This window comes from Macrobrachium nipponense, chromosome 9 (genome assembly GCF_015104395.2).
Source record: "Macrobrachium nipponense isolate FS-2020 chromosome 9, ASM1510439v2, whole genome shotgun sequence".
Classification (NCBI taxonomy): Eukaryota; Metazoa; Arthropoda; class Malacostraca; order Decapoda; family Palaemonidae; genus Macrobrachium; species Macrobrachium nipponense.
The window spans coordinates 84,845,885-84,868,384 of NC_061110.1; the positions used below are offsets into that span (position 1 = coordinate 84,845,885).

At 32.9% G+C, this 22,500-nt stretch overlaps 1 protein-coding gene across 2 annotated transcripts in view; it reads left to right on the forward strand.

The window, feature by feature from the left end:
* Window positions 1-22,500, forward strand: part of LOC135218554 (uncharacterized) — a 201,816-nt gene that overhangs the window by 78,583 nt on the left and 100,733 nt on the right. For both annotated transcript variants that reach the window (XM_064254932.1, XM_064254931.1), the window contains exon 3: window positions 11,698-11,858. In XM_064254932.1, the coding sequence (XP_064111002.1) occupies window positions 11,698-11,858 (161 nt within the window). The remainder of the gene's footprint in view (window positions 1-11,697; window positions 11,859-22,500) is intronic.

Genomic DNA, 22,500 nt, shown 5'->3' on the forward strand with positions numbered 1-22,500 from the left:
TATAAATATATATCTTCTTCTATATATCTATATATACAGTATATATATATAGTTTATCTCTATATCTATTCTATACATATATATATATATATATACTATATCTCTATATATCCTATATATACTATATATATATATATATATATATAATAATCCTAATATAGTATATCTATATATATATATATCTTATATACATATATATAATTATTCATATATATATATATCTATATATATATCTATCCTTCATAGTTCTCTATATCCCTATACTTATATAATATCTTATCTATATATCTTATATATATCTATATCTCTATCTCTATCTCTATCTCTAATATATCCTCTATCGCTCTCTATACTATCTATCTCTGTTATATATCTTCTTAGTATACTCTCTTATCTATCTTCTCTATGTTTTTTTTTCCTATAATCTATCTATATCTCTAGTTATATATAGTCTATATATAGTTTATATATCCCTTGTAGCATGAACGAACGAGTGCTTGAGAATATCATAAAAATACACGTAAGAAGTATATATATATATATATATATATATATATATATATATATATATACATATATATATATATATATATATAGTATATGTATATATATATATTATATATATATATATATATATATATGTATGTATATATATATATATATATATATATATATATATACATATATATATATATGTATATATATATATATATATATACATATACATATATATAATCTTGACTCCTGAAGAAAGAGTTCATTGTAAAGTGGAAAAAGCTAAAATACATAAACATTTTTGTTTATATATTAAAAAGATTACACCAGAAGAACTCTGCTCGCCTGTATTATATACTACAGGTTTTCTAACGTTGCCCTTTCACTGAATTAGGTGACTAATTTTTAGTCTGATCTAATTAACTTCAGGCTCAGGGTTGATTTTCCGAGTGAGTAATACGTGTAAAGAGGAACCCTCATTACTCTTTTGGATTAAAAGATATTAAACAATTTACACATGCTGCATTGACTTAGGGTAATGGCTATTTCTGTCAGGTAATTGAATTGCTTATTGATCTTCTATTCGTATATATTATAACTAATCTATTTATTTACTTATTTATTTATTTGTTTAATACTTTTCTTTTTTTGCACTTTGTTTACTTAACTTTTGTAAGCATGGTACTCTACAGTTGTAAAAGAAAAGCGAAAGCCTAAGATTTATCTATAAGACATTCGTGAAATGTAGTTTGTGCTATTCAACCTTAAGCTATTTTCGACATTTTCAACTCTTCATTGATCTCATGTACAAATAATTCTTATAACTTTTCGCGTTTCATCACCCTATTGTGTGAAAGACTGTGACAACGTAAATATTTGTTCCTTTGGATACATAACAAGGATAAGAGTTAAGAACACCAGCAGTAATAAGAGTTAAGAACACCATGTAGACGCCTTTTAAAAACCAGAAACGAAGAAATAACAAGAAATACCGGATAGACCCCTGACGACTACGGCCTGTTCCCGACCTACGAAACGCACCTGTATACCTGTTGACGACCCCAGCCTGTCCCTGATAACCAGTTTGCTTTTGATAACACCAGCCCGCCCGAAATTTCCGTTGACGACCTACAGCACGATGAACATTGGACAGCTGTTTTATAATACCAGCGTGCCAGGAAGGCAAATCATTATGAGAATTGAAAGAATATTGTACAAAATCAATTCTGTGAATTCTGCCATTATTTTTAATAAAACTTGTTTGAAATAAGGTCTCTTTCCAGCATACACAATAATAATAATAATAATAATAATAATAATAATAATAATAATAATAATAATAATAATAATAATAATAATAATAATAATAATAACATGAGTCACTAAAATGGCGAAAAAATCCAAAGTGTTGTTATATATGTGTGTATAAATATATATATATATATATATACGTATGTATATTATACATATATGTATATATATATATATATATATATATATTATATATGTGTGTGTGTGTGTGTGTGTGTGTATATATATATGTGTGAGTGTGTGTGTGTGTGTGTGTGTATGTGTGGGTGTGTATTTTTTCTATAATATTTTTACATTTACACCACTGTGGATTTCTTCACCAACAATAATAATAATAATAATAATAATAATAATAATAATAATAATAATAATAATAATAATAATAATAATAATAATCTGATGTTCATGGACGACATCAAGCTGTATGGTAAGAGCATCAAGGAAATAGATACCCTAATCCAGACTGTAAGGATTGTATCTGGGGACATCAGAATGGAGTTTGGAATAGAGAAATGCGCCTTAGTCAACATACAAAAAGGCAAAGTAACGAGAACTGAAGGGATAAAGCTACCAGATGGGAGCAACATCAAACACATAGATGAGACAGGATACAAATACCTGGGAATAATGGAAGGAGGAGATATAAAACACCAAGAGATGAAGGACACGATCAGGAAAGAATATATGCAGAGACTCAAGGCGATACTCAAGTCAAAACTCAACGCCGGAAATATGATAAAAGCCATAAACACATGGGCAGTGCCAGTAATCAGATACAGCGCAGGAATAGTGGAATGGACGAAGGCAGAACTCCGCAGCATAGATCAGAAAACCAGGAACAAATGACAATACACAAAGCACTACACCCAAGAGCAAATACGGACAGACTATTCATAACACGAAAGGAAGGAGGGAGAGGACTACTAAGTATAGAGGACTGCGTCAACATTGAAAACAGAGCACTGGGGCAATATCTGAAAACCAGTGAAGACGAGTGGCTAAAGAGTGCATGGGAAGAAGGACTAATAAAAGTAGACGAAGACCCAGAAATATACAGAGACAGGAGAAAGACAGAAAGAACAGAGGACTGGCACAACAAACCAATGCACGGACAATACATGAGACAGACTAAAGAACTAGCCAGCGATGACAATTGGCAATGGCTACAGAGGGGAGAGCTAAAGAAGGAAACTGAAGGAATGATAACAGCGGCACAAGATCAGGCCCTAAGAACCAGATATGTTCAAAGTACGATAGACGGAAATAACATCTCTCCCATATGCAGGAAGTGCAATACGAAAAGTGAAACCATAAACCACATAGCAAGTGAGTGCCCGGCACTTGCACAGAACCAGTACAAAAAGAGGCATGATTCAGTGGCAAAAGCCCTCCACTGGAGCCTGTGCAAGAAACATCAGCTACCTTGCAGTAATAAGTGGTACGAGCACCAACCTGAGGGAGTGATAGAAAACGATCACGCAAAGATCCTCTGGGACTATGGTATCAGAACGGATAGGGTGATACGTGCAAATAGACCAGACGTGACGTTGATTGACAAAGTCAAGAAGAAAGTATCACTCATTGATGTCGCAATACCATGGGACACCAGAGTTGAAGAGAAAGAGAGGGAAAAAATGGATAAGTATCAAGATCTGAAAATAGAAATAAGAAGGATATGGGATATGCCAGTGGAAATCATACCCATAATCATAGGAGCACTAGGCACGATCCCAAGATCCCTGAAAAGGAATCTAGAAAAAGTAGAGGCTGAAGTAGCTCCAGGTCTCATGCAGAAGAGTGTGATCCTAGAAACGGCACACATAGTAAGAAAAGTGATGGACTCCTAAGGAGGCAGGATGCAACCCGGAACCCCACACTATAAATACCACCCAGTCGAATTGGAGGACTGTGAGAGCAAAAAAAAAAAAAATAAATAATAATAATAATATACTGTCACTCCACGCTTTCGATATTCATCCCATTTATCATAACAAAACAGTAATAATTATCATATAAGTATTCTGTTAAATACCAAATTGAAATATTGCCAGTTTTACTTGGACATTAATATGTTAATGTATCGGGGCAATTAATAGTCTGATCATCTCTGACAGGATATTTTTATTTTATTCCTAATTATGACAGTGACGGCGAAAGTAAGTCTATTCCTAAATTGCATTATGCTGGGAATGCTTGCTTAAGTTCCATGTAATTCATTTTGATGATTTGTTTGCATTTCCTGTTTGGGAATCGGGAATGACGTCTGTGGTGTGACCGAGTAAATAATTGGGTTTTCATTTTCAGTTACTTGTTTTGATTATTTTATTTTAAGTTCACCTGCGTTTAGCAGTAGACTTTAGCATAAATCTTTGTACTACACGTCATCCTTTGGAAGTGTCTTACTTCCAACTTTCGTGTTTTGGACAGTAAAGCATTTCATTTACAATCGCAGAGGTATTTGCATTTAAAAGATTCGAACAATTATAATTCTTTAAAACCTTAGATGGAATTATGTGCATATTATTATTCACGAATGAGTTCGTATTCTAGTTCCGCTCGTAACCCTGACATTAAAATTCGATTTCAAATATCTTTAGTGAGAAGGTAGTTCAATCTATCATTTAAATGCTTGGCCGGAATCAATACGGTGTGTATCATTTTATTATGAATGACCTCAAAATACTATTGCCTGTTGTACGACCCTGTATTTAATTTATTATTTGATCTGTCATTTAATGCAGCCGACACATCTATCTTTTATTTCCGCCTGGTTATTCATTTTTACTTGAAGGTATTCATTATGCACTTTTTTTATTGGATTCTTTAGTAATGCAAAACGGTATCATGTATCTAAGACTAAAAACTCATTTCAAGCAATATTATTTTATAACTGTTGCAATATGGGAATATAAGAAATCAGCTAATAATAATAATAATAATAATAATAATAATAATAATAATAATAATAATAATAATAATAATAATAATAAACTACTGTTATTGCATGCCTCTGTATTCATGTCATTTATTTCATGAAAACAGCAATTATTATCATATCGAAATATACTATAAAACACCAAATAAAAAAATGGCCTGTTTTACTAGAGCATTCATATATGTAAATATACTGATATGTGTATACAGTTTAATGGATTCATTTAAAAAAAAAAAAAACCTGCAGTTCCCGTCGGCTAATAAAAATAGTAAGAACAAGACTTAAAATGAAAGAACTGCAGAAGAGGATGGCGCAGAGCCACCTGTTATATTATGACAAGAATAATATTTTGGTGGTGTGATATGTCCTAATTATTATACAACTTATCTTAAAGTATCACAGAGAAAACAGAACAATTCTTAGGCCAGCTACGATGTGTGACCATAATTATAGGGACGGTGAAACAGTTCTAATATATCAACACTCTTATTTTACAGATATTTACTTTGTGGGGAAATCAGCTCACGTGCGGCTGAATTCATTTTTTTCCAGTTAAAATATTAATCATCTTTAAACCACTCGTCCGCTGAAAATAAGGCCCAGCTACAATAAAACATAATTCAATGAGTATTTAAAAGAAAAACTCGAAAGCATTCCATGTAAAAGGTTTTGTTTTACCGATTTTGTATTTTTTTCTTTTGCGTCTTGGGGCCATTTGCTAGCCGGGGGGGAGGGGTATGTGGCTCTGCAGTGACACAGATAGCGCCTTCCATGATCAAAGAAGGTGGTTGACTTTTCAATTCAGATGTTCTATCCTACGAGTTACTGAAGTCTTTCCAATCTGAACGGTTTTAAGAAAGCTAAATGACAATAACGCGAGCTAGAACAATGTAACTTCCCATCGAGCATGGCGTGTTAGTGAGAATATCAGTGGGCCTCCATCAGTCCTAAATGACACAGCCTCCCACCATCCTGCAAACCGGTTTGTCCGCCTAGGGCGGGGTTGGGTGGCTAGTCAGGGGAATGAGAAGGTAGGGAAGACATCCCTCTCCTCCTGCAAACTTATTTGTTCGGCCCAGCTGGGGTTGGGTAAGTAGGTAGGCAACAGCCTCGGGTTCCAGTGCGCGTCGAACCTCGTAAAACTCATAACTGGGAAAGAAGTCCATCATTTTAACATGATGTAGCTTAGAATTAGTTTTGAATTTATTTTCTATCACCTCTTTCGGGAGTCAATTTATTTATGTTTTGGAAAGACGGAAATAATAAGTCAAATCGACAAAATTATGTAGCTACATGTTTAACATAAATTTTCGCTGCCATTTTAAACCTTTTTTTACTTTTGTCTACTACTTCTTAACTACCTCTCCGGCTATTTTTTTTTTTTTATCTGAATTCAGAAATAAAAAATTAAAAGAATCATCTGTCTAATTGTTTCCCATGACGAAATATCCGGAATTTCTAACGCAAATAATCGAACACACTGGATCTGCATCCGTTGACGTTACCATAAAGTTGCAGCTCTGTAATTTCGTTACAGCTCCTTCGTAGAACTTCGTTTCTCCGTTAACTCTCAGGCCTCGATGTAACCCAGCACCACTAGGATGAGACCTCTCCCTCCCTCTCTCTCTCTCCATCTCACTCGGTCTAACGCCATCTCAATTTCGTTATCGCGAGGATCTTCAATATCCAGAGCATATATAGACTCCTCGGGAAGTTTGTCTTCCCGTCATCTTCCCTACCACCCTTTTCCTACCACCTGAAGTATCTGAAGTTATCTTCCCATTACAAACATTGTTTTTTTTTTCTCGTCTTCCTCCATACGCCAAGATTGTTTCCAAACGTCTGGAAGTTTTCCCAGACTATACTTACGTTGCGTTATTGCGTTGGCTTCCTTAGCTTTGCGAGAAAGATTTTTCTTCTAAAGTACAATGAAGGTCAATTTTCAATTCTTCTTCTTTTTCTTTCTTTACAATTTTGTCCCCTATTTGGGGTCGCTGTAATGGTCCTTCAACACATTCTTCCGTCTACCTCGGTCCAGTGCATCCTCCTCGCTCAATCCTAACTCCCTCGTATCTCTCTTCACACAGACAGTCCATCCCAATTAAAGTATTTTATTCCATTGACAATTTTTATTGGAATGTATATTCATCCCTAAAAAGGTTGATACCATACGTCCAACTCTGTCCCTAAAGAGGTCATGCTTCATAAACTCTGCGTAAGATTTTGATGAATTCAGAGTAATCCAAATAATGCTATGAGCTGTACTAAGGAAAAGAAAAAAAAGTAGGAAAGTCCTGTTGGAACCATTTTCTTGCTTCCGTTGTCCTTGACTCCTGCAGCCTCCTTTCTTTTAAAAGCCGCGCCTAATTGCTTCCTTCGGGTAAGATGCCCTTTTTTTTGTTTTTCTTATTCTTATTCATTCCTCCCCTTTATTTTTCCCTTTAATTTTGCCTTTCTCTGGCGTGGACTAAAAAATCCTAATATATTATACGTTCTACTACATGAAGTCGGGAATTAATTTTATTGGGTCTAATGTAGTATATCTGGGGGTAAAATATGAATATCGGTTATTACAAAAATAGGACTGACTCTGATATCAGGTTCCCAGAAGATGTATCAAAGATAGTTTGTAGTTACTGTACTGAAATATATATATATATATATATATATATATATATATATATATATATATATATATATGTGTGTGTGTGTGTGTGCGTATTGACGTTTCAATAGTCTTAACAAGCAAACGACGCTCCCTTCTCGCCCACGGCGAAATATGCACTCAGGAAATATGCACCCAAGTAATATGCACTCAAGACGAAATAAGCTCGAAGTGCGCCGAGTAATAATAAACCGTTGTCTGAAACACATTTGGACGCTGATTACTGCTGTCTCGTATTACGAACTACGTACTGGGATGATTGCTTTTGGAAATCATCTGTACAGCTCGGGCAGCCCTCGTACGTGTGCTTTTAATCAGAGCCGTGCGGAGCGGAGAAAGGGAATGGACGTGTATATCTTGAATGTATATCACATTATGAACTCCTTTCACTGCCGTGGAAGTGTATCATTTACATGCCAGTGGAAACATTCCCCTTTGAGGAACGCCAGAGAATGTGATCTGGGTTCTACTACACGACTGTGATTTTATTAATTAATTTTTCTGGGTGCCATTTACTCATCATGTACGCGTTATTTACACGTACTTTTCACGTTATTTACACGTTATTTAGACGTAAATTACAATAATTTTTATTTACAATAATTTTTACGTCACTTTCAGGGAATTCAAACATTATTTAAACGTCCATTGCGCGTTATTTATACGTCTATTATACGTTATTTCCACGTAATATACATTAAAGTTATGTTCACGTCATTTTTACGTAATTTACTCGTTCTTTGAATGTAACTGGCACGTTTTTAAACGTAATCTAAACATCATTTACACAAAATTTATACGTCATCTACACGTAATGTGTGCATCTTTTTCATGTAAATTACACGAAATTACCACGTAATATATTCCATGCAATTTACACGTTATTTACACGTAATGTACATGTTATGTACACGTCATTTTCACGCGAAAACGAATCCTATCCATATAACAATCATATTAATTTGCCGTCGAAATATTCAGTGGGGTGAGAATTAAGAGGAAAACGTGAGATGAACAAGAGAAAGAAAGACTGACCTTCTGTTCCATTTGTCAATACAATTCCTTTTAATCCGATATTCCACCTGTATGACATTATCTGTCGCGCATTAATTAAAGGAATGACCTCCCATTTCTCCTCGAGATTCCCTGCCATTCGGGTATCGGCGTCGGAACTAATTATCGTAATGTTTACCATTCTCATTTTTTTTTTTTTTTATGATCATCATCATACCTCTTTCATTGACTCCCTTCTCCGCCGCCATCTTTGGCTTCAGAGAGAAACGTTAAAACAATAGATCTTTTATCTGACTTTTATTTTTATTTTTTTTATATAATTCCGCCTGCATGTTTTACCTTTGATGTAACACACCCTATACATCCCGCTGATTAATATCCGTAGGCTTAATCCTTTTAAAATGGTGTACAGTGGGAAGATTATGTCGTATACGTAGCTGTGAAAGTTATGAGGCATAAATATTTACGATGTGTTATTTGAGCAAAGGATATTGAAACGGGTAATCCATTTGCGTAACACTTTTGCATTTTAGGGAGCGAGAGAAGGAAGACTTTCATTGAGGCGCATAACACAAAGGGAACAGTAAAGGAAGAAACCGGAAAACGAGAGACAGAGATGGGGGGGCCGGGGGTTGTGTGGGGGGGGGGTTGTTCGTTTAGTAAGGCGAGGAAAAACAAAGGGAGGAAGAGAGTGACGAGAGAGAGAGAGAGAGAGAGAGAGAGAGAGAGAGAGGCAGAGAGACAGAGGGAGGGAATTTTCAGTAAGGCGAGAAAACAGTAGAGGAAGAAAGTGGAAAAACGATAATGAGAGAGAGAGAGAGAGAGAGAGAGAGAGAACTTTCATTTAGGAGAGGAAAACAAAGAGAACAGTAGAGGAAGAGAGCGGAAAAACGGTTGAGAGAGAAAGAGATAGAGAGAGAGAGAGAGAGTTGGAAAAAATAGAGGGAGAAAAAAAAATTTGCGAGAATAAAAACGCCGAGCCACATTTTTATCTTAATTAACTAATCTGCTTTCAAGTCATTAGGATGCAGAAAAACCGACTTGCTCCAGAGCGTGGGCAATTCCGCTCATTTATATTTCAGTGCGTCTTTTTTCATTTTATTTTTTTCTTTTCGTCATGCTCCTTCTCCTCCTCCTCCTCCCCTCCTCCTCCCCCTCCTCCTCTTCCTCCTCCTTCTCCTGCTCCTGCTCCTCTCCTCTCCCTCTGAGGAGTTTCGTATAATTTGTCTTTTAATATTTTGTTTTGGAAAGCCCAAGAATAAAGGAGGGTGAAAAATGCTCTATTAAATTCCGTAATTTAATTGCCAAGAACGCGCAGCCACTCATGAATCGCGCAATTATAAACCGAGAGGCGTATTCCTCTCCCCCGGCAAAAGATGGTGCTGTTTTCATCATCGTTATCTTTATCATTATCATCATCATCATTATAATCCGCATCTTATTCATTCCTGAATTATTATGAGATGAAAGATATTCTTTTCCCCGAGAAGGTCTGCGCTATTTTTGTCGTAATTATTATCAACATGATCGCCTTCACATTGTCTGCGGAAAATAATGAGTTGGAGAGTAATTCTTTTATGTGGAAGCTGCGTTATTTTCATCTTTTATCTTCTTAGAATTATCATTATCACAACAGACGCCAAAGAGCGACAAGGTTGACGTGAATTAGTAAATTTTTTAATTGCCTGGTGGAACTATATTCTTGTCATCATTATTATAATTATAATATCAGTCTTACCTAATTTGGGTAAGAGCTTCACTTGTTTTAAACTTGGGTGAAATGATCCCAGAAAGCAGGTTGAACTGTCTTCAAGAACAGTCATTAATAAAATCGACCAACTCTTCGGGGTATAAACATAGTGTAGTCTAATCAATTGTGGGATGAACATGTGAGAATAGTCAATAAAAGGAAAAGAAAAGTGTCAGTATCATTAAAAATTAAACTGGGAATCAAGTGGGAAATGAACATGTGAGAATAATTTATAAAAGAAAGAGAAAAGTGTCAGAATCATTCAAAAATGACACTGAGAATCAATTGGGAAATTAACTTATAGAAATAATTAGTAAAAGAAAAAAGAAAATGAAAAGCGTCAGAATTATTCAAAATGAAACTGAAAATCAATTGGGAAATGAGCATGTGAGAATAATTAGTAAAAGAAAAAGAAAAGTGTCAGAATTATTCAAAATGAAACTGAGATGAATGTAGACTCCGGAAAAAAAGCTAATTAAACAACAAATCGTCAGCCAACCGAGGCATGTTTTCATTTTGACATTACGTATCTTTCTAACAAAAATTAACAGATTATACTAATTATTCCATGGAAATTCTGAAACTCGAATGCGAAAAATGTGTTTATTTTTTAAGTTATTAAATACATAATGGGTTTTAATTTTTGTTTTATTATATTTTACTTGTGTTCTAATCTAACCAAAAAGGGTTATGGCGAGCTTCCCGTAAACCACACAGTAATTGTCATAAGGGATAATTGAAAGAGTCCTAGACTACGTCTTTGGGGATTTGGCCAGAGTAGATCAGGGAATCGACGTAATTAATCTCCCATAGGCTACCCGTCAAGAGAGTAAGTAATCTCACAGCCCAGTTCTCTTCGGGATCAACAAGAAATGTTTTCTACCCAATCGATAAACCAATCACTTTCTTCTAATTAACCTCACACTTTTTGTCTTTTTCCTCTCCTGGGTTTAGTGTCTCCACAATGTGAGAGCTTGACTGATCTATTATCGTCATTCCCTCGCAATACTTGATATTTCCACAACTTCGTCTCTAACTTTCTTCTTCCGTTGTCAATTTTGAATACAGTAGCTCTCCAATTTATGGTTACATCATTTTTCAAAATTTCAAAGTTCGATACTGATCTAGTATACCATCATTTCCTCGCAATTCGTCTCTAAATATCTTCTTCCTTTGTTATTTTATTCATTTATTTGTTCTCCAATTCGTGATTCTATTTTTCAGGTTCCAGAGTTCGAAACTGATCTGTTGCCATTATTTCCTCGCAGAACTAGATATTTTCACCAATTTGTACCCGAAACTCACTAAATAGCTACCTTCTTGCGTTGCTATTTTTGAATATATTTGTTCGCCAATTTCTGGTTCTTGTTCAAGTTTTAAACTTTGATATTTGCCACCAATTGTCTTTTAAATATCTTCTTCCGCAGTCATGTTTTCATGTATCTGTTCTCCAATTTATGTGTGTGTTTTTTTTTTCTAAGTTTCAAAGTTAGATACTAAATACCTTCTTCCGTTGTCATTTTTCAGTGTGGATACTCATCCTATCAGCCAGAGGCGAAGAGACTGCGGCCGCCAGCGGACAGTTGGAATCGAGCGGCGCAGGCGTCGTGAACAACAGCGTCACGGTTGTTCCTCTAGGGGAGGCGGCCAAGTTGGCCTGCCCCGTTCCTGCAGAAATGTACGGGACGGTAAGTTGATGGCATTTTTATTGAGAGCTACTGTACTGGTGTAATAATAATAATAATAATAATAATAATAATAATAATAATGGAAAAACCCTCTGGGACTATGATATCAGAACAAATAGGGGGATCCTCTGGAACTATGTTATCAGAGCAGATAGGCTGATACGTACCAATAGACCACACGTGATGTTGATTGACAAAATCAAGAAGAAAGTATCACTCATTGACGTCGCAATAACATGGGACACCAGTGTAGAAGAGAAAGACAGAGAAAAGATTGATAAGTATCAAGACCTGGAAATAGAAATAAGAAGTCGAACAGGAAGAGTGTGATAAACTGAAAAAAATAAACAATAATAATAATTAGTAGTATCCTTTATTTCAGCTCAGGGAATATGCAAAGTAGAGACAATACAATACTCACAATTCAGATACACTAGATGGAAAGATAAAATTAATGGTTGACAATATCCAAACAGTTGTTGAAATAATAGTAATGCTATTATTCATATAATAGTAATAATAGCAATAATGATATCCCTCACGGCCATATACAGGTGAAGTACAAAGTAGAGACAATACAATACACTGAATTCAGAGACACAAAATGAAAAGATGAATTAATAATTGACTACACCCAAACATTTCTTGAAATAATTGGGATGTTAGTATCCATTAAAATAGTAATAATAGCAAGAATGATATCCTTTATTTCAGCTCAGGGCCATATATAGGGAATATACAAAGTAGAGACAACAGAATATAGTATTTCGAGACAAGAGGAATAAAGATATAAAATTAATAACTGCTTATATAATAATAGCAATGCTAGTATTATTCATGATAATAGTAATGACAATACTAATGTTGAAATAATAGCAATAATAAAATCAATGATAATGATAAAAACAAGGGCTTAAAATTTTCTTTGAACTAGAGACCTTTCGTATATACAGAATTCAGTTACTATAGAATGCTAAATAAGAAAAGTGAAAGGCAACTTCAATAATAATAATAATAATACTTTTTTCGGGGAATATAAACCCGAATGAGGCTTAATGGAATAATAATAATAATAATAATAATAATAATAATAATAATAATAATAATAATAATAATAATAATAATAATAGTGATATTAATATCATTATTATTAGATTTTGCAGATAATACATAATAATTGCAATAGCAGAGAGCAATTATAAACGGTAATCGGATTCTAGGGCACTCGAAAAGAAACTTGATGACTATCTATTGAAATGATATAGGTTCTGGAAGGACTTCCGTAGTCACCAGGGTAATAAAAGAGAGAGTTCACATCAAGGTGCCTAAAATACTATGTCCTTGTCATGGTCGTGGGATATATATATATATATATATATATATATATATATATATATATATATATATATATATACATACATATATACATATGCATATACATATGTATGTATAAATATATATATATATATATATATATATATATATATATATATATATATATATATATATATATATATAGCGGCTCAGTGGAATAAATATATAGGAGCTTCAGAGGGTGTCCATAATACAAACAGTAAAAGGAATCAAGTTTATTATCAACGAAACGTTTCGCACATGAAACTTCTGTGCATTATTAGTCTGTAAAAGAGCGAAGAGACACATAAATAACATTCAATGATAAAAACAAAGGAACTCACAGATATTAAAATAGTCTTAAAAATTAAAAGGATCAAAGTAAAAACAAACAAAGGTAAAGAGAGAGAGAACAACCCAAACACCAACCGTCCATAATGTAGAGAGAAGATGGAATGACTAAAAGTCAGTTGATGATGACTCTTAGTCATTCCCTCTTCTCTCTACATTATGGACGGTTGGTATTTGGGTTGTTCTCTCTCTCTTTACCTTTGTTTGTTTTTACTTTGATCCTTTTAATTTTTAAGACTATGTTAATATTTGTGAGTTCCTTTGTTTTTATCATTGAATATTATTTATGTGTCTCTTTGCTCTTTTACAGACTAATAATGCACAGAAGTTTCATGTGCGAAACGTTTCGTTGATAATAAGCTTGATTCCTTTTACTGTCTGTATCATGGACACCTTCTGAAGCTCCTATATATATATATATATATATATATATATATATATATATATATATATATATATATATATATATATATATATATATATATATATATATATATATATATATATATATATATATATATATATATATATATATATAGTATATATATATATATATATATATATATATATATATATATATCATATATATATATATATATATATATATATAGTATATATATATATATATATATATATATATATATATATATATATATATATATATATATATTCAATCAGATGAGAGCATTAAAAAGGGTCCAGGAATCCACCAAACATTGTGAAGAATATTTTATTAGGAACGTTTCATACTACTTCAGAGTACATCTTCAGCCTGTAATTATAAATTGTGACAATTTAATTAATAGTAAAATAATACATTACGACTAAAATATCAAGATAATAAGTTAATTAAAAACCTTAGAGAACATTTAAAACAAACAATAGACTAAAACTTTAAGAAATATATTAATTAAAATTTATAGAAACATTTAAAACAAATAATGAGAGGACAAGTACCCTAAGTACAAGTAGAGAAGGGGATGATTTGAAAACACAGTTCGGCCCAGATCTCAGTTATGCTAAATACAACGTGGCAGCAGGCACATTTGCATTTAGAGAAGGAACCAGTCGTTTGATGTATAATGACTCAAGTGTCGTTAAGTAATTGTTGGGAGTGCCGTCAATGATTGAGAAATGTGTTTTATCAATATTAATTTTACATATTTTGGCGTGGTTACGGATATTGGATAATTCTGGGTTTGTTATCCTGTTCTGTAGCTAACACCTAAGTGACTGGAATATCTCACTTTTAGTATTTAAAAAAACTTTATCTAAAATAATCTCAATTGTTTCTTCCACTGGTATGTTTGTAAAAAGTGATTCAATGTAAAGATCTGAATCTTGTCTGACAATTAATTCCTGAAATTCGTAGCCATTTTTAACTGTGTTAATAGCTACGAATTTCAGGAATTAATTGTCAGACAGGATTCAGATCTTTACATGATAAGTCTTGACATTGAATCACTTTTTACAAACATACCAGTGGAAGAAACAATTGAGATTATTTTAGATAAAGTTTTTTTAAATACCACATGCTTCCATGGATTTGATAGAATTTTATTCAAACAACTTTTAGAACTTGCAGTGCAAGATTCAGTTTTTACTTTTAATTCCAAATTGTACTCGCTGGTCGAGGGTTTGGCTATGGGGTCCCCGTTGGCCCCTATATTTGCAGATATTTTTATGGACTTTTTAGAATCAAAATTTTTAACAGAATGCCCTTCTAATTTTAAGCCACACTTTTATCGAAGGTATGTTGATGACACTTTTTTATTATTTAATATAAGTGGCAAAGTGAAGCCTTCTTGGATTTTGTGAATAGCCAGCATCATAATATAAATTTTACTATGGAAATCGAGCATAATAACTGCCTATGATTTTTAGATCTAAAGATTGTTAAGGAAGATGATAGACTCAACACTACCATTTATAGGAAGCATACATTTTCGGGTTTGGGTAATAATTTTTATAGTTTTTGTTTTTTGAATTTTAAAATTAATGCCATCTCAACCCTTGTTTTTAGAGCTATGAAATATACCTCAAATTGGAATTTATTTCATGAAGAAATTGAATTTTTAAAGAGGTATTTTATTAACAATTCTTATCCAGTAAATGTTTTTTTATAATGTAGTAAATAGAATTTTAAATAATAATTTTTCTGAGAAAGTTCCTTCCTATGATGTTAAGAAGCTAGTTATGTACTGTACCATTCCTTTTACATATAAAAACAAATTAAGCGAGCGAATAAGGAAAATCATTGAAAGTGAAATAGGTTGTTTAAAATTAAAATTGATTCCTGTCAACCCATTAAAAATTGGCACATTTTTTACACACAAAGAAAAACTACCACCGTTCATGAGATCCGACGTCATTTATAAATTTAATTGTCCGGGTTGTCCTGGTATTTACGTCGGATCGACCAAACGGTTACTAAAAGTGAGATATTCCAGTCACTTAGGTGTTAGCTACAGAACAGGACAAAGGATAACAAACCCAGAATTATCCAATATCCGTAACCACGCCAAAATATGTAAAATTAATATTGATAAAACACATTTCTCAATCATTGACAGCACTCCCAACAATTACTTAACGACACTTGAGTCATTATACATCAAACGACTGGTTCCTTCTCTAAATGCAAATGTGCCTGCTGCCACGTTGTATTTAGCATAACTGAGATCTGGGCCGAACTGTGTTTTCAAATCATTCCCTTCTCTACTTGTACTTAGGGTACTTGTCCTCTCATTATTTGTTTTAAATGTTTCTATAAATTTTAATTAACATATTTCTTTAAGTTTTAGTCTATTGTTTGTTTTAAATGTTCTCTAAGGTTTTTAATTAACTTATTATCTTGATATTTTAGTCTTAATGTATTATTTTACTATTAATTAAATTGTCACAATTTATAATTACAGGCTGAAGATGTACTCTGAAGTAGTATGAAACGTTCCTAATAAAATATTCTTCACAATGTTTGGTGGATTCCTGGACCCTTTAATATATATCTATATATATATATATATATATATATATATATATATATATATATATATATATATATATATATATATATATATATATATATATATATATATATATATATCTATATATCTATATCTATCTATATCTATATCTTATATATATATATAGTATTATATCTATATATATATATATATATATATATATATATATATATCTGTTATATATATATATATATATATATATATATAATATACATACATATATATACAGGCTATATATATATATATAGATATATATATATATTATATATATATATTATATATATAATAGATATATATATATATATATATATCTATATATTATATATCTATATATCATATATCTATATATCATATATCATATATATATTATGTGTATATATATATAATATATATATATCCTATATATATAATATATAATATACATATATATATATAATATATGTATATATTATATATATTATAGAGTACATATATATATATGTATATAATAGTAATATGAATTAATATATATATATAAGCGAATAACCGAAAATGATAGTCAGAAATCCAAGTGCTTTCGTCTTTACTAAGACATTGTCAAGGAGCTAATGAAATACAATTGGAGAGAAAGGTCTCAGGTACCCAACAAGATCAAGAATACCAGATGATTAATTGTCAAAAGGGTAAAACTTAAAAGTGATAATCCAGGATTATCTCTTTTAATTTTTACCCTTTTGACAATCAACCATCTGGTATTCTTGATCTTGTTGTATACCTGAGACCTTTCTCTCCAATTGTATTTCATTCGCTCCTTGACAATGTCTTAGTAAAGACGAAAGCGCTTGGATTTCTGACTATCATTTTCCTGTGGTATTCGCTTATTTAATGAAGTCACGTGCATCTACTGTGATTTTTTAAGCACATATATATATATATATATATATATATATATATATATATATATATATATATAATATAAATTTTCCTCAGTAATAAGATGAATCAATAACTCAATCAAATAAAAGCATCTTAAACCTTTAAATGCATCTACTATTAAATTCTCTTACGCCTTTGGAATGAAGATTTTAATCTGATCAATATTACCCCGAAAAGACTAATGACGCAGCTTTGCTTTAACCTGCTTTGCATGTGGACACAACCGAAGGGATTTGGCGATCGACGCTCGTTTGGTGGGGGACACTTTACCCATTTAGGTGTAACGTAGTATTTGTCGAACGGCTGCAGGACCGCCCGTACCATTGATCGGATGAATATTGAATGGGTCGTACCTGCGGGTAAACAACGCATTAGTCTTGGGATTGGAGGAATGACACTTTCGCCCTTAACCGTTTTTGGCTGAATGGTGAGTCCGCTGAACGAAGCCGTGAAAAGTATTCTTATCAGCTGAACGAAGCTGGAAAAATGTTAGTTTACTTTATCGGAATAACCTTTGGAAAGTGACTGATTCCGTTAAACGAAGATGTTAAAAGTATATTAAGTTAGTTGTACGAACCTGGAGAAATACTAGCTTAGTTCATTGAAATGATCTTTGTATAAATATTGAGTCTGTTGAAGGAAGTTGTAAACCTTTGTTGGTTGTATGAAGATGGTAAAATACTAAAATAAATATTGAGTCCGTTGTGCGAAGTTGTGAAAATTGGTCTTTACTGATTGTACATAGCTGGAAAGATATTAAATTAGTTGAGCTAATTGACACCTTTTGCCCTTAACCACTTTAGACAAATATTAAGTCCGTTGTATGAAGGTATGAACAACATCTTCATTGGTTACATGAAGCTGGGAAAATTACACCATTAGCGATGACTATTTCGTACAGTTATTGAGTCCGTTGTACGAAGGGGTGAAAAGTATCTTTATGGTTGTATGAAGCTGAAAAAATATTCGATTAAATGATGAAAATGACACCTTTTGACAAATATTGAGTTGGTTGTGAGTTGTGAAAAGTGTTGCTTATTGGGTGTATGAACCTGGAAAAAAATATTAGCCAGCACAAATACTGAATCTGTGGCCCTAAAAGTATGTTTATTACTTGTATGACGGTGAAACTATACTGGTTCATCCAAATCAAGAAAAAAACAAATACCGACATATCTTTCAAATCTAAAATTATAGATTCGGTTTTTGAAACCACGATGGAAACAAATCTTGGATATTTCCTAGATATTGGCCCCATGAGGTTTTCGGGGTTCGTTATCTATGACTAATATTTCTTGGGGGTGGGGGTTCATTATCTTTATGAAATTTATAATCTTGTATATGTTTTTACGACAATTCCTAACGGCCTTGTTCTATTAATCCTAGTAATATACTCTGTTTTTTTCCATCTGTCCATCCGACTGTGGTATTTTTGTATGGTAACACTGCGTCCCGGGCTTTAAATAGTTACGCTATGTGTAAGTTTTAGGTAAATAAAAGGATATCTGGGTGTACAGTGATGCTCAAATCTCATGCGACATGACTCCATAGGATTTCGTTCAAAATTCACTAACTGGCAACCTAGCATGCTCCATATTTATCTTTTATTTAAATGCGAAAACGCGAGTATCGCATACACTAAGGCCATAATATGTTTCATAAGAGTGAAATCTGTCATATATTTAAAAATTGTAAGAAAATGTCACGTGTAGCCAAATTTCAGAAAAACCCTTACGAAACATTTTCAAAACTTTCATTCACTCATTGCTGAAGCATTTGACCAAAACGAAGTCGCAATCAAACCTCAGTTCAAATGTTAAATAAATAATTTGTGTTAAAGGAATATTTGGATTTTCACACATAATTATTTGTTATCTTCTTAAATATTTCAAAACTGATAGCATACTAGCAAATATTCGCCTATTTGTCAAAGCCAAGATATTATTCCTAGGCCTAGTTGTTAGATTTCTTTACTTTACACTTAACATTCACATCTCTATATTAACAATTTCTGGCCAGAAAGCAAATGAGGTTATCTACACATTCTTGCACTTCAAGTTACCTTATGAAATAATAAATTATACACCAAAAGCGAGCAGAAGGACTTTTAAGAAAATAATATTGTAAACCAGTTGAAAAACAAGTGTTACATATGCCTTGATATTAATACTTATGATATTTCGATTAATAACCATCTTCTTCACATAACCAAAATCATCATCATCTTTTATTCCTTAAAAAACAGGTAATCTCTACAAATAAAAACATTAGTAAAGATTACATCTCGGAAAGCTTAGATTATTTTTCTAGGCCTATAAATCATTTTGCAACATACAGGCAGCTTAAACACAGCCTGAAACTTCAACATTCAAAGAAAACTGATTGTAATTCATATTCCTCAAAGAACAGGTGATCTCTACAAATAAATTCATTAGTAACAGATTACATCTCAGATGGCTTAGATTATTTTTTTAGGCCTATAAAACATTTTCCAACATATAGGCAGCTTAAACGCAGCCGAAATCTTGAACATTCAAATAAAACTGGTTTTAATTCATATTCCTGCATTGAAAGTGTTGTTATGACTGTTGAGCTTATTAGGTCTGCTGTCATAATGCTGCAGACATGATTATGTTGACCAGTCCGAGGAGCATGTTAAGTGTGCTTTCATTGCTGGCACCGCTAACCTTATCACACCACACTTGAACTGAGCAACGTAAAGATAAGAAAAATAAAATCAGTTCAAATCACACAAATTAAGAATTATACCAATGCACAAAAGGGATCATATCTATTTAACCATAAGGAAAATAAGGCTAGCTGTGAATTCGCAAATTTTTCGACGTGAATGACATTACAAATAAAAAAAAGAAAAAAAAATAGCACTACTTGGCAACATCACGTTGAGTCTGAGAATATGGACGATACAAAAAGAATCATGTCGCATGAGATTTGAGCCCCACTGTACATTTGCAACTGAAAAGTGTTTTAATAATTTACTGTATGCGAATTACACCGTTAATATTCGAAGTAGGATATCATTATTATTGTTGAATGTAAGCTGAATGTAACTATCTAAAGCCCGGGACGCAGTGTTACCATACGCAAACACCACAGGAGGATGGACAGATGGAAAAAAACAGAGTATAGGAGAGATCCGAAATCTTTAACAGGTTTCAGAAACCGGAGACCAACTAACTGCCTTCGGCTCGATTGATCAAGCACTGCAGCGAAACAAATAACATTACCTTCGTTATCCAAAACCGTGAGAATCTGGTATGACGCTTTCACGCCCGTCCTTTGTGATCGTCCAAAAGAACTCCTCGAAACTTCCACGTTGAAAATATCCTCCACGAACTGAGCCAATCGATCGATCGCCCGCCCTCTTTCGTTCCAATTGGAACAGTTGTTGAGTCAACAAAGCACAAATGTGACAGGGCGAGGGTAAACAAGATTTATTCATTGTCATGATAGCAAAACAACAACCTCTGTCCAGAAGTGGCAGTCACTGGGAGGTTTAGGCCGATGTACATCGCTGTATACAGAATGAATTCAATTGTCTGGATATTACACTTGAAAGAGAGGGTAGAGGGGAAAATAAAGGCTGGTTTTTGTTTATATATATTTCTGGTATAGTCATACGTCAACAGGCCCTGTTCGACATAATCATTTTACGTAAATATCTCTCTTCTCTCTCTCTCTTATCTTCTCTCTCTCTCTATCTCTCTCTCTCTCTCGTCTCTCTCTCTCTCTCTCTCTCTCTCTCATGACAACGGACAGCCGCCTATAAATTGCAACAAGGGTTCCAGCAAGACAACAGCTCATATGATCAATTTATTAAGAGACGTTTCGTGCCCCAGGACATTGGCACATCATCAGTCTGGAATAAAAAATTTCTTTTAAAAAACATTAAACATCTCTGAACTGATAGGTAGTCTTCTAATACTTGTAAGCTTCTGTAAATAATTCATATTTTTGGATTGTACTTTTTACTTTAGTTTAATGTTTTTTGAAAGAATAAATTTTATTCCAGACTGATGATGTGCCAACGTCTTGGGGCACGAAACGTCTCTTAATAAATTGATCATGTGAGCTGTTGTCTTGCTGGAACCCCTGTTGGTATATATATATATATAATATATATATATATATATATATATATATATATATATATATATATATATATATATATATACATATATATATATATATATATATATATATATATGTATATATACACATTTATGTATAAATATACATATAAAAATCTGTATATATTCACCTCTCTCTCTCTCTCTCTCTCTCTCTCTCTCTCTCTCTCTCTCTCTCTGTTCATTACTTAAGAGAAATATTCGGAAGGGACAAAAAAGCAGGAATTGCATCGTTCTTTTGTGGGAAGTAAGCGTTACATGCAATGTAATGAACAGTGTAATTCATGGCAAAATTATGCTGCGAATCATGACGTCCCTCATTAAATGACTCACCAATGCGTTGAACAATTACGGCAACATGTGGAGAACCGTAATCACTTCACGCAAGAGAGTAATTCACGCTCCTAATAATTACAGACGCGCATATACATACACGCGCTCAGATGTATATTATATATGTATATTTATATACATATATATATATATATATATATATATATATATATATATTGTTACGTGCGTGGCCGCGCAAGGTCTACAATTTACTTTAGAATTTAACTGACATCTGACAAGATTGGGTGCCACGTAGGTAACAACAGAAAGCTGGGGGAAAATGTATTGAAATGGTTGGGCTTACGGAAAATACAATGTTACATTTAATCAATTTATTATTACATAAATCAGAAGATATATACGTAGGAGCTGAATTACAATAGTAGTTTCACATCAACGATGCATTTGATGTCTAGGACAATCCCTCATGATGCTCCTGATTGGCTGTTGATAAGGCAGTCACAGGGCTGGAAACTCTCAGTCTTGCTCGAGAGTTCACATAGGCAGGACGTA